At 33.0% G+C, this 17,169-nt stretch overlaps 1 protein-coding gene across 5 annotated transcripts in view; it reads left to right on the forward strand.

Annotated features, from left to right (window-relative positions):
• The window catches only part of CEP192 (centrosomal protein 192), a 156,972-nt gene that overhangs the window by 18,873 nt on the left and 120,930 nt on the right, over positions 1-17,169 (forward strand). For 4 of the 5 annotated variants that reach the window (XM_051970500.1, XM_051970501.1, XM_051970499.1 and 1 more), the window contains 3 exons: positions 2,208-2,380; positions 3,132-3,184; positions 9,217-9,307. In XM_051970500.1, coding sequence (XP_051826460.1) covers positions 2,208-2,380; positions 3,132-3,184; positions 9,217-9,307 — 317 coding nt within the window. The remainder of the gene's footprint in view (positions 1-2,207; positions 2,381-3,131; positions 3,185-9,216; positions 9,308-17,169) is intronic. The other variant, XM_051970502.1, reaches the window with a different exon arrangement.

Below are 17,169 nucleotides of genomic sequence, written 5' to 3' on the forward strand. Positions count from 1 at the left end.
GGGTAAAGGATCCATTAATTTGATGGAGAGTAGAATAATAGCTAGTGTTACTTCATATGACATTGTGCAACTGCTCGTAAGGCTCCGATTAGGGTGTATTTTGAATTTGATGCTCACCCTGATCGTAGGATAGAGTATACTTGCCACCTTCTTTGTGGAGGCTTTCCTGATTCTCTTCTCTTTACCATCCTATAAAGAAGGTCTTAGGGCTTAGAGAACACCAGGAGAAGCTGGTGGCACATTGGATAAAGTTCTGGATCTGAAATCAGGAAGATTTCAGTTCAAATCTAGCCTCTTGACACTTAAGCTAGCTGTGTAACCTTCAGCAAGTCAGTTAGTATCTATTTGCCTCAATTTCCTCAACTGTAAAATAAGTCTATGCTTTGCATATGAGAATCAAATAAATATTTATAAAAATGCTGAGTACAGTGCCTAGCAGATAGTTGTTGTTGATTTTTGTCCTTTGTTCAGAGGACCAGGATATCAGGGAGAAGATTCCATGACATGTAAGTGAATTGGATTTGAGAGGGTTAGTCTGGGCAAGGTCACCTGCCTCACTTTTTCCTTCAGAACCGTCTGGGTCTGGGGTCCAGATATAGATCCAAATGACTGGAGATGGTTCTGGATGCCCTGGGTGCAATGGGAGACCATGGTCCTTTTAAGCTAAGATCTTCAGGTCTGTTTGTTTGAGGCTGCACTCATTCAAGGATTAAGACTAGGTGGCAATTGCAGGAAAGAATCTCCTCTTTTCCCTAGTTCCTCCCCCCAAAAAAATCTAAAGAAAGAAATTTATTTGTAAAATGTCCTTCCAGTAGATTGTAAGCCTTTTCATTTTTGTCTTTGTATCCTTAGTGCCTTCTTTGTAGTAATAATTGAGTAAATGTTTGTTAAATGGATTTGAAGGATGAAGACAATGCAAAAGCAATTGGTCATAAAGTCATTGATGTCTTCAGAGAGAGCTGTTACAATATAATGATGCCACCTTGCTGGAAATGGAATAAATGATTGGGGAAGGGGTTATTTGGTAGCAAGTATAGATCTTTTCTAGTACTTTGGCAGTAATGAAAAATAACTTGAGAGTAATGACATTGAAAAGGAGTTTTGTTGTTTTTTGGATAAGGATATCTTGACCATGTTTATTAGCTAAGTAAAAAAGAGCCAATAGACAGGAAATACATGAGACAAACTGGATACTTGGACAAAGTTGTGGAAAAAATTGGAAGAAATGTATTTGAGCATTTGACTTAATTGGCTTTAATAAAGGAGCACCAGCTATTCTCCCTGGTACTGGAGGGAAGGAAAAGTATATTGAGTTTATAGTATTTGAAAGGAATAGAAGAGGACAACTGAGAGAATTCATACTACATGTCTTTTCAGTAACATAGTTGGTAAGGTTTTCTGCTGAGCCCAGAAGAAAAGGTGAAATTGAGGGCTTAAGAAAAAGTGACATTTGGAATAATTACAGTAAGATGTCAGTAAGAGATAAATAAAAGGATTTTGATGGAAATAGTACAAGTCTAGTTGAAATTTGATAGCAAATTTTTGTTTTTAGATCTTGTTGCTAGGATTCCATAGTTTTTCAGGGAACGTTTGACAGCTTTAGGGATACTGAGTTAATTGTTAGTAGACCAGAAATCTGAAAAGATAAAGGGGGGGGGGTAAGCATTCCAAGTTGGAAATCAACCATTATTAAATTGTCTAATGGTAGGCTCAAAATTGAATAAAGATGCCGTGAAAAATAGAATCAAGGAACTGAAGGTCCCTGACTGAGGGTCAAAAATAAGTGTGGAAGGGATAGGCAATTGTTTTGAGGTAGAAAGAAATGAAATACCCATTAGGAGGGTACAATTCTTGATTAAGAAAGGGCAATTCTTGGGTTGGAAGATTTTGGAAGTGATGAAGTTTATGAGACTACCTTGATGTATTGATGATAAACATGTATGAGATTATGATTATTTCATAGTGCTGGATCATAAAGAAATATCTCAAAAGATTTGCTACATTTTTTCAGAATGCCTAACATGGAAGGTATTTTGTCTACTACTTTTGACCAGGTATATAAAGGACATTTCTATTGTTTTATCCGTTTTTATGTGAGAAACTATACTTCTAATTCAATGAATTATTTAGTAAAATAAATCTGTAGCAGTTACTTAAATTTATGTTGATTAATTAATGTAATTAGGAAATTTTTTTTTCTTTTCTAGGCCAGATGTCAATAGACTTTCTGGAAATCAACGAATATCAGATATTTTCAAGAAAGAACTGTCTTACCAGAGTGAGAATATCGACACATTGCCGGTTGAGAATAGTAGAGCTGCACATTCCATTCAGGGCAAAGATAGTTTTGGAAGGATTTCATCACTGGATCAGGTGAAAGGTATTTCTTAGCATAGAGATATTATTTCATGTATTAGATATTTTACATTCTTTTGTGTAGTCTACTTTTGGTGACATGTTATATAGTTAAATAGAAAACAAAAAAAAAGCTTAGTTTTTAGGAATTAATAATAAATTTTTACCTCATCTTTAAAATTGACAGCATGAGACTAGAATTGGGAAGAGCTGATGGAACTGGAGGCAGATATTTGGGAATTAATTACATAGAATTGGTTTAGAGGAAGATAGTCATGGTAAAATGGGAAAAACATTAGGTTTAGAATCATTGAATATCTGGGTTTAGAACTCCTTGTATAATTCTGGTCAAGTCATTTTAAACTCTCAAAGCATTAATTTTCTCCTATTTAAATTGAAAGGGTTGTACTTTTCTGAGATTTTCTAAGGTCTAAACCAGTTTAAGCCTAAGCTTTCCCCATAGTAATCTTATAAAGCATAAGGTGGAAGAATTCCCATTTTTATAAATTAGGAAACTGAGGTAGAGAAGCTTTGATTTGCCCATAGTTAAATAGTTAAATGTCAGAGATAGGATTTAAATTTGAGTACTATGATTTCAAGTCTACCCTCTTGATATTACATATGCTTCTGTCACATTGTCATTTCTATTTGACAGGAACAGTTATTACTGGTCTAGACTTACATGTCAGTTATTTTTCTGTTAGTTGCTATATTATATGTTATATTATAATATAAAAGTTAGTTGCTAGTTACACAATGTTAGTATTTATTTACAGATTTATCCACTGATGTGTGTTTCTTCCCAGATTTGAGAAGCAGAGAAAACAAGGTAAAATATTAAATATTTTTCTAATAACTAGCGGAAATTAATGGTGAATAATTTTTTGTCTGTCTTTTGACCAAACTTTAGGTATTTTTCAATAATAATAATTATATTTTATGTATTAAATGAAATCAGCTGTAAAGATTCTTTGACATTTGCAGTAATTTATCTTTTTTAAAGGGACTTTTCAGATATGGTGATTTCAGCGGTAAAGCCAACTTATGGGATGGAAATTTCTTCCTCTAATGTACATGGGCAACTCTTAAATTTATGGTCTTAGCTGCCTATGGTATCAAGATGCTAAGTCAGTATTGTTACATAGATAGTATGTTTAGCAAGATTTGAATCCAGATCTTTTGTGCCAGCTTTTTTTTTTTTTAATTCAAAAGTTTTCTTTCAGTTAGCATTTGTTTTCTGTTCTACTTCCTTCATGCCTTCAAAGAGGATTGGGAAGAGGACTAGAGAAAGCCCTTGTAACATAAAAGTAGTGAAGCAAAACAAATCCCCATATTGCCTATGTTCACAAATATGTGTCTCATTCTATATTTAGTCTATTACTTTTCTGTCAAGCAATGGGTAGTATTGTTTTTCACTGGTCTTATGTAGTCATTGCTGTTTATTGCACTGACCAAAATTCTGTTTATTTATTTTATTACAGTTTTATTACTGTTAAATTATTTTATTATTATTATTTATTTTTATTTTCAAAAGATATGCATGGATAATTTTTCAACATTGATCCTTGCAAAATCTTGTGTTTCAAATTTTTCCCTCCCTTCCCACCACCTCTTCCCCTAGATGGCAAGTAATCCAATATATATGTTAAACATGTTTAAAAAAATGTTAAATCCAATATATGTATATATATGTATATGTATACATACATTATTTATGCAATTATTGTGCTGCACAAGAAAAATCAGATCAAAAAGGGGGAAAATGAGAAAGAAAAAAATGCAAGCAAACAACAAAAAGAGTGAAAATGCTATGGTGTGATCCACATTCAGTTCCCATAGTTCTCTCTCTGAGTGTAGATGGCTCTCTTCATCACAAGATCATTGGAACTGGCCTCAATCATTTCATTGGTGAAAAGATCTATGACTGATCAGAATTCTTAATTCTTTTGAAGATGTTTGTTTTTAAATTAATGTTACATATAAGTTGTTCTGTGAATTCTGCTCACTTAACTCCGCTTTAGATGTCATATAAATCTTTCCAAGTCCCGCTGAAATTTTCCTTCATTATTTCTTATAGCACAATTGTATTTCAGTGTATTTATATATCATAATTTGCTAAGCTATTCTTCAGTTGATGCATTTTAGTCACATTTAATTTTTCGTAACCCTGTGGACCACAGCATGTAAGCTCTTCCATCTTTCGTCTTCCAAGGTTATATCTTTTAGCATTATAATACTAATCTATGGGGTGTTTTTGGCAAAGATACTAGAGTAGTTTGTAATCCCCCAAGGATCACCTTTTTTTCAGAAATCTCTAATATAACCTGGCTGTCTTGGGTCTGTATGGTATATAGCTCATTGTTTCATTGAGCTACACAAGTCCCTCTACCATAACAAGGCAGTGATCTAAGAGGAACATTGATGAGTAACCCTTTAGTTTCCAGTTCTTTGCTATCACAAAAATAGCTGTTAAATTATTTCCATACACATAGTCCCTTTTAACTTTTCTTTGATAGCAAGGCTAGCTATCTATTTACTGTATCTTGTTTCTCAGTTTGAAATTGAGAACCCAAAATTAAGTGGTTTATATTGCTTTCTTTTTATAATATACCCAAGTGAATTTAGTTTGCATTATGATATTGCTGTTGCTACCTTTAAGTGATTAAGAAGCTGCCAGGTCCTTATATTTTTAAAAATTACATGATGTGAATGATTTCATTGTTCTTATAATGTGTGGGTCTTAGAGGATCATAAATAGGTGTATAGAAAGATTGAGACACCCATAACATTCCCATATATAAATAGCTTACATACATACATATACATATATGCATATATTCATATTTATGTGAATATATACACATATATACAGTTTTAATAGCTTTAAACATCATTAAGATCTTGACTTTGAGTTATCAGTCCTTATATTGTCACATTGCATATAGGTAGAATGTTTTTGAGAGGGATTGGAGGTTGAGGAGGAACAAGATAAATTCAATTTAGTGAATATTAGAATGAGTAGAAATGACAAAATGTGGTTATTGATTGGTTGTATTAGATAAAGCAACATGAAGAATCATTGATAATACTAATGATATGCATGAACACGGAAGAATGACAAAAATAAGTTTGGTAGGGAGAACAATTTGGAGGGGGGAATGAAGATGTTTTGAACACATTAATATTCGAGTTGTCAGTGAAAAATCCAATTGGCAGTTGTTGAGATTGGAGTCAGGAGAGAGGGACAGGGCCTAATTATCAGTTTGAGTCATCTGCACAGATAATTAAACTTGTACTTCATTTCTAAAATATATAGAGAATTGATTCAAATCTTTAAGAATATAAGTCCTTCAATTGATAAATAGTCAAAGAATATGAATAGATAATTTTCTGATGGAAGAAATTAAAGCCATTTCTAGTCATATGAAAAAATACTCTAAATCACGATTAGAGAAGTGAAAATTAAAACCACTCTGATGTACCACCTCACGTTTCTCAGATTGGCTAAGTTGACAGAAAAAGATAATGATGAATGTTGGAGGGGATGGGGAAAGACTGGGACACTAATAAATTGTTTGTGGAATTGTGAAATGATCCAACCATTCTGGAGAGCAATTTGGAATTGTGCCCAAAGAACTATCAAATTGTGTATACCCTTTGATCCAGTAGTATCTATACTGACTCTGTATCTCAAAGAGATCATAAAAAAGGGAAAAGGCCCCACACATGCAAAAATGTTTGTGGCAGCCCTTTTTATAGTGGCAAGAAACTAGAAACTGAGTGAATACCCATCAATTGGAGAATGAATGAATAAGTTATGGCATATGAATGTTATGGAATATTATTGTTGTATAAGAAACAATTAGCTGGATGATTTCCTGGACAGACCTGGACAGACTTACTTGAACTGATGCTGAGTGAAATGAGCAGAATCAAGAGAAACACAATATATAGCAACAATAAGATTATATAATGATCAACTCTGATAGGGTTTTTTTTTCCAACAATAAGATGATTCAGGCCAATTCCAATAGACTTATAATGGAGAGAGCCATCTATATCCAGAGAGAGGACTATGGGAACTGAGTGTGAATCATAGTATTTTCACCTTTTTTTTGTTTATTTGCTTGCTTTTTTTTTCTTTTTCTGATCTGATTTTTCTTGTGCAGCATGATAAATGTGGAAATATATTTAGAAGAATTGCACACATTTAATCTATATTGGATTATTTGTTGTCTGTGGGAAGAGGGGTTAGAGGAGGAAGAGAGGAAAATTTGGAACACAAGTTTTTGCAAGGATGAATGTTTGAAAACTTATCTTTGCATGTATTTTGAAAATAAAAGGCTATTATTAATTTTTTAAAAATATAATTAAACTTATAAACAAACATAGCAACACTGGGAAATGAATGTGAACTATCTGCATTTTTGTTTTCCTTCCCGGGTTATTTATACCTTCTGAATCCAATTCTCCCTGTGCAACAAGAGAACTGTTCAGTTCTGCAAACATATATTGTATCTAGGATATACTGCAACATATCTAACATATATAGGACTGCTTGCCATCTAGGGGAGGGGGTAGAGGGAGGGAGGGGAAAAATCGGAACAGAAACGAGTGCAAGGGATAATGTTGTAAAAAAAATTACCCTGGTATGGATTCTGTCAATATAAAGTAATTATTAAATAAAAATTAAAAAAAAATCAGCAAACTAGAAGCTAAAACAACAACAACAACAACAAAAAAAAAACACATAGCATTACAGATTCTTATTTACTTCAAAGCTCACCTCAAATGCCATCTCCTAATTGAAGACCTTTGTTTTCCCTGAGCTGCCGTCAGGACTCTGAACAGAAGAGCCTTGCAAATATGCCAGATCACTTGACTAGCCTTCTTCCATTCCAACCTCAGTTGTTCCTCCACATCTTTTCACTCATTCCCTTCTCCACTTTTGCAGTTACCCCCTTAAATTTAAATATCTCTATAATTGATCTTCCTGCTTCAATTCTCTTCCCACTTTGAAACATTTCCCACATATCTGTCAACATGATCTTCCTTATGTTTAAATATGAACAGCTAACCCCAATTTCTGTCCTGACTTCAGTTCTAACAACTTCCCACTGGATTTTTCAAACTGAATGTTCCATCAGGAACTCAAAAATGTCTTGAGGCGGTGTTATTTTTCCCCTCCATGTCGTCCTTTTTACCAAACTTCCCTTCTCTATTTACTCTCTAGTAAGTGGATTCCTATTGCTACTAGGTTGTGTTTTTTTTTTTTTAACTGATTTAGTATTGATTGGTTTTTAAAGCCCTTCTTAACTTAATCCCAAATCTCTCTTTCTAGTCTCATTTTAAATTATTTCCTTTCTCATCAAATAGGCTGCCTCTTTGCTCATCATATAAGACATTCCTATCCCCTAGTTCCACATCTTTACCTCCTGGCCATCTCCAAAATCTGAATAATATGTTTCTCATTTATTTCAAGACTAAGCTTAAGCATTATTTTCTCTTTGAAGCATTTCCTTGTCTATCCAACTGATAACGTCCTTTCTCCCAAAACACCTTGTGTTTATTTTGTATTTTTCTGTTAAATATTTATCCATTATATAAATTTGTATTTCTATGGATAGTGATGTTAACTAGGCTGAAGGTGTCACACATTCCTCTTGTGGTGCACAACACTTCTGAATACCGCTAAACCATATTAAAAAATAATATGGATATGTTTAATGGAAATATTTAATAAAGTAAAATATACGTGGTATGTTACATTTTAAAACTAAGTCAACATGGGATCCACAGAGTTCTTTATATGTAGATTAGTTGCCCCTATTTTTATTTTATTTGACACTACCCTAGACCGCAGGCTGTGCTTTCTAGTCCAGTCACACTCTTCCTTCAGTTAGGGAAGCCACTCTAGCAGTGAAAAAAACAGCTACCCTCACCAACTGCTGACTGCCTCCTACAAAACAGGCAAATTAGCTTAGATGAAGCAACAAAGCCTTCTAAGGGAGAAAATTGAGGCTACGCATGCCAGGCAAGTGAAACCAAACCTTTCACCCAACTATTGTTTCCTTTCAACCTTGATAGAGAAAGCTCAGGACATTGCCTATGAAAATAATGCCCTTGCTTTTAGTCTAGGCCCTGCAGCCCTCATTGAAATGGAGTAGTTCTTAGTGAAAAGGGACCTACCTTCTTTACCATCAAAATCTGCTGTTAATCAGAATATAAGCCTGACCACCATATTATTGGTCTTGCTTCCAACCAGGAAATGCAACCTGGCAGCTGCTTATTTAGGTGCTACCTTGCCTGCTCAAATCATAGTGATCTAACATTCAGTGTTAGAAATTGATTTCATTTTATCATTGGAATCAACATCAATGAAGATATATTACCATTTGGTAATGTTGGTGGTTCTCTAAGGATCCTGAAAACTTCCTATTTAACTTGAAGTTGAAGCCTCTAATTTTTTGTTTTTTCCTCCATTTAAATGTGAGTTTTTTGAGACCAGAGTGTGTCATGCTTTTGTCTTTGTGTTCCCTAAATGTTAGTATAGTGCTTTGTACATAATGAGCACTTAACAAAACAAACTTTTTCAGTTATTCATAATATATACTGTCTTCTCTAATAGGTTATGTTTTTGCTTCAGAGTAGGGATACTTTAATATTTTTTGTCTTTGTATCTATCCTTGGCATCTAAGACAATGCCTGGAATATAGGGAGTCTTATGCAAATGCTTTTTGATTGTTTTCAGTAGAATTTTTTTTTTTATGTGGTTGGTTAAGGTGTTATAAGACTTTCTCTGCCTTTTATCAGTTCCTTAGAAATGAACAAAAGAAATCTTTTCCTGTTCTTCCTGTACAGATCAATCCCCGCAGACCATTATTTGATGAAGAAGGAAGCCTTTTGGAAAATGAAAAGTTAATATCATTTAGAAGCTTGGGAGACTCTTCTGGTATAGTATATACACCGTTTGAACATTTTAACTTTATTTTATAGCTCTTTCAGATTTTAGCCTTTAGTTCATATTTATAAGCCAGTTTGGCATTACTGAATCTCAGAATTGGAAGTAACCTCAAAAACTGTCTAGTCCATTTAAGATCATCTTAAGACTCTTCTCAGCAACCTTAGTTGCATGGTCATTTGGCTTTTGTCTGTAGAAAAACCTCTAGTGATTGAGAGGCTACTCTCTCATGAAGCATTCTACATAAATTTGGGACAGTTCTTATTGTTATCTAGCACTGCCTTATTCAAGTCTAAATCTGCTTATTTGTAACTTCTTCTAATTCTGCCTTCTGAGGTCAGTCAGAATAAGTCCTATTATGCCTTTCATCTGATATCCCTTTAGATATGTGAAAGCAACTATCTTGTTTGTTTTGGAGTTTTCTTCCCCTTTTTTTTCTTTTACTCATTCTTATATTTCCTATAATATTGGTTCCAGTGCCTTTCCCCCTGAGGTCTCACTTCTCTGGAGATAATTTAGTTGGTTTAACATGTTCCTAAGATACAAACCACTGAGTAATCTTGATTTAATTTAATATTTTTATTATTTGATTGTTGACATTTTTGTTTGTTTTGCAACTTTGAAAAATTGTCTTTGTAAATCGAGAATTTAAAGAGAATAATGTATTTAATTAACTTGGCACATAGTTTGAACTATGATGTTAAAAGTATGCCTCCCTCTGGAAATTCCTTCTGATTCTGGTAGTGCCTCTCTAACTTGTACACAGTTTTAGTTTGATACCGCGTGCTTAAGTGACATGTTTATGGCATAGTATAGTATAGTATAGTATCACAGTATAGATCAGAGGAAGGATTTAAATTTGGGTCTTTGATTCAAAAGCTGACCCTTTATTTACTATGTGTACCTTATTGCATCTTTTAATTAAAGAAATGTGATATATAAAGCTGGAAATAACCTCCTTGGCTATCTAGTTTTTCATCTCATTTTTTTACATGAAAAAACTACAGTCCAGATAAGTTAAAATGACTTGTCCAAGATAATAGAGAGTAGGTGTCACATGTAGGTTTTTAATCTGGTCTCCAGGGTTCATGCTTCCTTCTTAAATATGTAGAAACAAAATATTGTCCTCTAAAAATTCTTTAAAAAAAAAAAAAAAACAACTCATCCTATTTGTTAAACTTAAAAGGATATGATGTAATTTTGTTTCTGAAAATCATAAGGATAACAAAGCCAGATAAAGTTAACTTCTTCTCTTTTTACTCTGTATCTCTAGAAAATAATTCCCCATTTAAAAATCTGTATCATTGTAACATTAAATTAATTTGAATATGTTTCTTGGAGTTTATGTTAGCATATTAAATATAAATGATTAGTTTTCTGCAACCATTAAAAAATCATTATCAAAAAAGTCAGAAAAACAGAATCCAGTTTCAATATCAAACTTCACCATGACTTTTTACATTTTCCCTTTGAATGATTTTGGACTTAAGCAGCAACATACTAGCAGAAATCTTGTCCACAGAAGAGGTTTTTTGAGAATACTACTACTAATTTGGTCAACTAGATGGTGCAGAGGATAGAATATAGGGTTTGGAGTGAGGAAGACTTATTTTGGTGAATTCAAATCTAGCCTTAGATACTCACTGACTGTGTGAACCTGGGCAAATAACTTAACCCTATTTGCCAACCTAGAGAAGGAAATAGCAAAGGATTCCATTATCTTTGTCAAGAAAACCCCAAAATAGGGTCATGAAATGTTGAACACGACTGAAGAAGAACACCAACACTGATATCATTTCAAAATACTAACATCTGAAGGCAGTGAGTATCAGCATAAGCACAGGTGTCATCCAAATGATTGCTTAGAAGATTATCTCACTCTTAGCACTTAAAAACATAATCTTGAGTTTTCCTTCAGATTTTTTTCTTTAAGGGAAACAGAAAACTGGGAGAAAATTTTTTACATGCAGTATTTCTGCTAAAGGCCTTAACTTCTAAAATATGTAGAGAATTGATTCAAATTTATAAGAATATAAACTTACCCTATTGATAAATGGTCAAAAGATGTGAACAATTTTCAGATGAAGAAATTAAAGCCATCTCTCGTCACGAAAAAATGCTCTAAATCACTGTTCATTAGAGGAATGCAAATAAAGCAATTCTGTGATACCACTATTTGATTTGAAGCATGATTTACAGTTGTTTGAAGAACACTGAGCAAGTTTAGCTGGATGCCATCTAAAAACTGCCTAATATCTTGTTAGTGAAATTGTGAACTGATCCAATCATTTTGGAGAGTAACATGGAACTATGTCCAATGAGCTATCAAACTGTTAATCCTTTGATCTAGCTGTGTCTCTACTGGGTCTGTATTCCCAAAGAGATTATAAAAAAGGGAAAAGGATACCTTTTTGTAATGGCAAGAAACTGGAAACTGAATGGATGCCCATCAATTGGGGAATGGCTGAATAATAAGACATGATCAGGATAATTTCAGAAAAGCTTGGAAAGACTTAAGTGAACTTATTGATGCTAAGTGAAGTGAGTAGAACCAATAGAAGGTTGTACACAATAACAAGAAGATTATGTGATGATGATCAATTGTGATGGACTTGGCTCTTTTCAACAATGAAGTGATTCAAGGAAATTCCAAAAGACTTGGGATGACAAGAGCTATCCTCATCCAGAGAGAAAACTATGGGGAATTAATGTGAATATTAAATAAATTTAAAAGTAAATACTAAAGCATAGTATTTTTACCTGTTTGTTCTTGTTTGTTTTTTTTCTTTCTTGTGGTTTTTCCCATTTTGATTTGATATTTCTTATGCAACATGATATGTGGAAATATATTTAAAAGAAATGTACATTTTTAACCTATATTGGATTGCTTGTTCCCTAGGGGGGAAGGAGAGAGAGAGAGAAGAAGGGAAAAAAACTTGGAACACAAAGTTTAGAAGGGTGAATGTTGAAAACTTTGTTTGCATGTATTTTGAAAAATAAAAAGTTTTTATAAAAAAAATTCCTTCAGATTTAGTATTTTTTCCCATTTCTGGGAAATTAGTTTTCTGAGATTTGTTCTTCTAGATCAGTTTTTGAGATTTGTCATATTTTAGCATGGCGATTATTTGTCTTTTTAAGTTATGGATCTTTAATTTTATTTTTGTGTTCATTGATTTCTTGGCTTCACTATGTTTGCTTTTTGCTCCTTCCAAAAGTATTTCTTCCTCTCATATTTCTCAGCTTATGTCTTCCATTCTTCTATATAGCAATTTTCTATTCCAGTATGTTTTTCAGCATTTTATAAGTTATAATTGTTGTTATAGTGCAATGAATTTTTCTTATTTGTAAAATTTATTTAATTTTATAGCTTTTTATATATAGAACATATGCATAGGTAATTTTTTCATCATTGATCCTTGCGAAACCTTCTGTTCCAACTTTGCCCCTCCTTCCCTACCCCCTCCCTTGGATGGCAGGCAGGCAGTCCAATACATGTTAAATATGTTAAAGTATATGTTAAATAAAATATATGTATACATATTTATAACACTTCTTTCTACACAAGAAAAATTGGTTCCATGAATTTTTAAATATCTTATCCTATGCTTGTTTGATGTAGCTAATATTTTGTGGTTGGAACACCGCCCCTCCTTAGCTCCATATACTGCCCTCTGTTTTTTTAAAAGTCCTAACATCTTTCCTATCCTGTCTTAATTCCAATGCCTTCTCTCTTTTAATTACTCCCTTTTATATCTTGTATAGAGCTTGCTTTGTCTTTTTTTTTTTTTTTGGTTGCATGTTATCTCTTACTCTACAGTATAAGCTCCTTGAAAATAGGGAAAGTTTTGGGTTTTTTTTTTTTTTTGGTCGTTTTTAATAATAGCTTTTTATTTTCAAAATACATGCAAAAATAGTTTTCAATATTCATCTTTGTAAAATCTTGTGTTCCAAATTTTTCTCCTTCCCTCCTTTCCATCTTCCCTCCTAGACAGCAAGTAATCCGATATAGGTTAAATATGTGTAATTCCTCTAAACATACTTCTATATTTATCATGCTACACAAGAAAAATCAATTTTAAAAAATGAAAAAAGAAAAAAAAAGCAAACAACAATAAAAAGGTGAAAATTCTATGTTGTGATCCAAATAGGGACTTTTTTGTTTCCTTTTCTTTCTTTAGTGCTTAGCACATTATCTTGTACACATTGTAGGTGCTATATAAATGTTTACTGATTATTGATTGATGGTTTGTAATTATATAGCACTTTAAAGTTTGTAGAGGTTTACCTATATCATTTCATTTGATCCTCAAAATCATCCTGTGACATAGATGCTGTTATTATCCCCATTTTCAGATAGGAAACTGAGGACGAGAGGTTAAATGACTTGCTCTCAGGATTATATAGCTACATACATAAGTGGCTAGCTGTATAATCTTGCTTTTGATTTGAATTCAGGTCTTGGTATTTCCAAGTCCAGCATTCTATTCCAGGGTACCACCCATGAATATGGTTCCTCTCTCACCAATGCTATCCAGTTTTGAGTTAAAATAAGCAGTATTCTTGGCTTAATTGCTTTTATCTTATTGTTTCATTCATGACCAGCTAATTTCTCATCACTCCATTTGAGGTTTTTTTTGGCAAAGATCCTAGAGTGATTTGTCATTTCTTTCTCTAGCTCATTTTATAGGTGAGGAAACTGAGGCAAACAGAGTTAAGTGACTTGCCCCCAGAATCGAACAGCTAATATGTGTATGAGGGCAAGATTTTAACTTGTATCTTTCTGATTTCAGGTGTGATAGCAGCTAGTTGCCCACTTTTAGCTTACAACTGAAAAAATTGCAGCCTTTAGAATTTTGTTTTTTTCTGAAACATAATTGTATTAAACTGGGTCATCTCCATCCCCAGTTCTTTTTTTTCTGGAATTTTTTTAAGGATTCAGACACTAGGAATCACTTAGTTTTTCATTATGTAGATAACCAGGGCATTCTGTCCCCATACTTGTTCTTACACTTGTTTTCTCTTTTTCCCTTTTCATGCCTTTATCCAGATTTCCGTAGGGGGTTGAAAATGATATGTTTGGCTTTCTTGCTTTGTTTCTGTGTGTTTTATGGGAACTTCTACAAAATTAAGAATAAAAGTTGCCATTTTCCTGGATTTTATCTCAAGATCCTTGAATCTAATATGCATTTTACTTTATGTATTATTGTATATTATTAGGTTTTGAAGTCTACAGAGAACATACTTATAGAAGTTTAAGAAATAGAATGAGACATGGGGCTAAATGAAAAATGTCTCAATTTATGGATTATAGGGATAGCAAATCTGTACATTAAAGTGAGCATGTTTAACCTCGGGGAACATAATCCATTGATGCTTTCACTTATATTCTGGAGAACCTGTCTTTTTAAAATTAAATTATTTTTAATGTTTAGTTTGAGGCAGAAGAAAACAATTCTCATTACTTTATTGTCATACTTTTGGCTAAACATTCATTTAAACCAGCTCTGATATTTATGTTCTCTTCTTCTAGGTAGAAATGAGTTTTAGATTTCATTTAATCCTCACAGTACAGCTTTGTTAAGTGTTGTCATCATCTTCATTGTATAGATGAAGAAACTGAGGATAAGAAAAGCTATTTCCTGTCCAGCTTCACAGTTTTGTTATTACCTAGGTGATTTATAGTCTTGACTATAGACTTTAGTTTAAAAAAAAAATCCACCTTCAAAAGATAACTGTTTAGGTTATATTTTGCACATAGGCTTTTTAGATTGCTTTAGGAGAATTCTTAATCTTGTGCAGTAGGAAAATACTTGAATTTTGTTATCTTTACATAAAATCATTCACTGTCTCACCTCTGTTCAAAGTACTGTAACAATAATGCTTTAAGGTTTGAAAAAGTTTTATATAACATAACAATCCCCCTCCTGAGGTAGGTTCTCATTACTAGTAGTGGAAGTTGGAGATGATATTTGATTTTTTTTTAATAACTTTTTATTGATAGAACTCATGCCAGGGTAATTTTTTACAGCATTATCCCTTGCATTCACTTCTGTTCCGATTTTTCCTCTCCCTCCCTCCACCCCTCCCCCAGATGGCAAGCAATCCTTTACATGTTGAATAGGTTACAGTATATCCTGGATACAATATATGTGTGCAGACCCGAACAGTTTTCTTCTTGCACAGGGAGAATAGGATTCAGAAGGTATAAATAATCCGGGAAGAAAAGCAAAATGCAAGCAGTTTATATTTATCTCCCAGTGTTCTTTGGGTATAGCTGCTTCTGCCCATCTTTGCTCATTTGAAACTGAATTAGCTCTCTTTATCGAAGAGATCCACTTCCATCAGAATACATCCTCAAACAGTATCATTGTTGAGGTATATAATGATCTCCTGGTTCTGCTCATTTCACTTAGCATCAGTTCATATAAGGTGGAGATGATATTTGAAACCAAGTTTTCCTGACTTTTAAGTCTATCAATCCTCATTACATCAGAGTGTATTGCATAGGTTTTGATGAAAGAAGAATTGTGTTTTCATACATGTTGTACTAGTGTTGGAAGTATTTGTTTCATTGTAGAGTTCATGTTACTGAAATCTTGTTCTTTGTTTATTTAACTTGTGTTTAAGGTTGACGTGTTCTCCCTACGGTATGGTTGCAAGGACGTTTTCTTTTGTTCCACTCTGAATGAAAAATAGTCTTCCGAGTCTAGGCCCATTGTTATTACTATGCATTGAGAGTTAAAAATGGTAGGTAGAATAGTATATCTTACTATTACATTCAGAAAAAAAATTGGAACACAAGCCTTACAGATAGTGAATTAGACAAATCATTTCTTTAGACAAAGCTGAAGGAATTCTCATTGTGGAACATTATCATTATTGTATAGATAATGTTTAATAGTCTCTTTATTATCCATGAAATTATGATTATAGAAATTATGATAATATTATATATTATAGAAAAGTTTTCAGGTGTCATAAACGCAAAAATTATATTCTACTTCGCTTTCATTTTCTTACTTTGATATGGTTTGCCAAATGTGATCTACTTATAAGGTTCCCCTGTGATAAGTTTATGAAGGTGCTCAATTTTTCTTTTTCATTTGAACATTTTATTTTATTTTAAAATTTTCAATAACATTTTATTTTTCCAAAATGCATATAAGGATAGTGTTCAATAATCATTTTTGTAAGACTTTGTATTCCAAATTTTTCTCTTCCTTTATCTCTCCCATCTCTTAAGTCAGCAAGTAACCTTTTATTATAGGTTAAATATGTGCAATCCTTTTAAACATAATTCCATATATGTCATATTGTGCAAGAAAAATCAAATCAAAAGGGACAAAACCACGAGAATGAAAAAAAAACAAAAAGTACAATGATTATGTTTCAATCCACATTCATTCTCCATAATTCTCTCTCTGGATGTTGTAGTGTTCTGGTTGGTTTTCTAGAGGTCTTTGGGTCTTCTTTTCATTAGAGTAATCACCACGAGAATAGCCAAAGATAAAGTCCAAAAATATTGTCTTCTTCATAGTCTTGTCTCCTTGCCCGGAGCCTTGGGCTAGATTTCTTGGAGGCCTTCTGGAGTCTTGGTTTCAGTGGACAAGCAAAGGAGGACAGGCCTGCCAGCCATGGTGGTGTGAGATAGAATAAATCTGTCTGGCTGAGTTTGTCCCAGCTTATATGCTCAATTATAATTACATTATCATAGATGTGAATCTTATAGAATAGATGTCAATCTTATTGAACTATATTAAGTACTAATACATGTACTGAACTAGAAAACTACTAATCATCATGCTAAACTAGATAGCCATTGTCTTATCAAATCTATTGAGTTTAGCACCTTG

This window comes from Antechinus flavipes, chromosome 1, assembly GCF_016432865.1.
Source record: "Antechinus flavipes isolate AdamAnt ecotype Samford, QLD, Australia chromosome 1, AdamAnt_v2, whole genome shotgun sequence".
Lineage (NCBI taxonomy): Eukaryota > Metazoa > Chordata > Mammalia > Dasyuromorphia > Dasyuridae > Antechinus > Antechinus flavipes.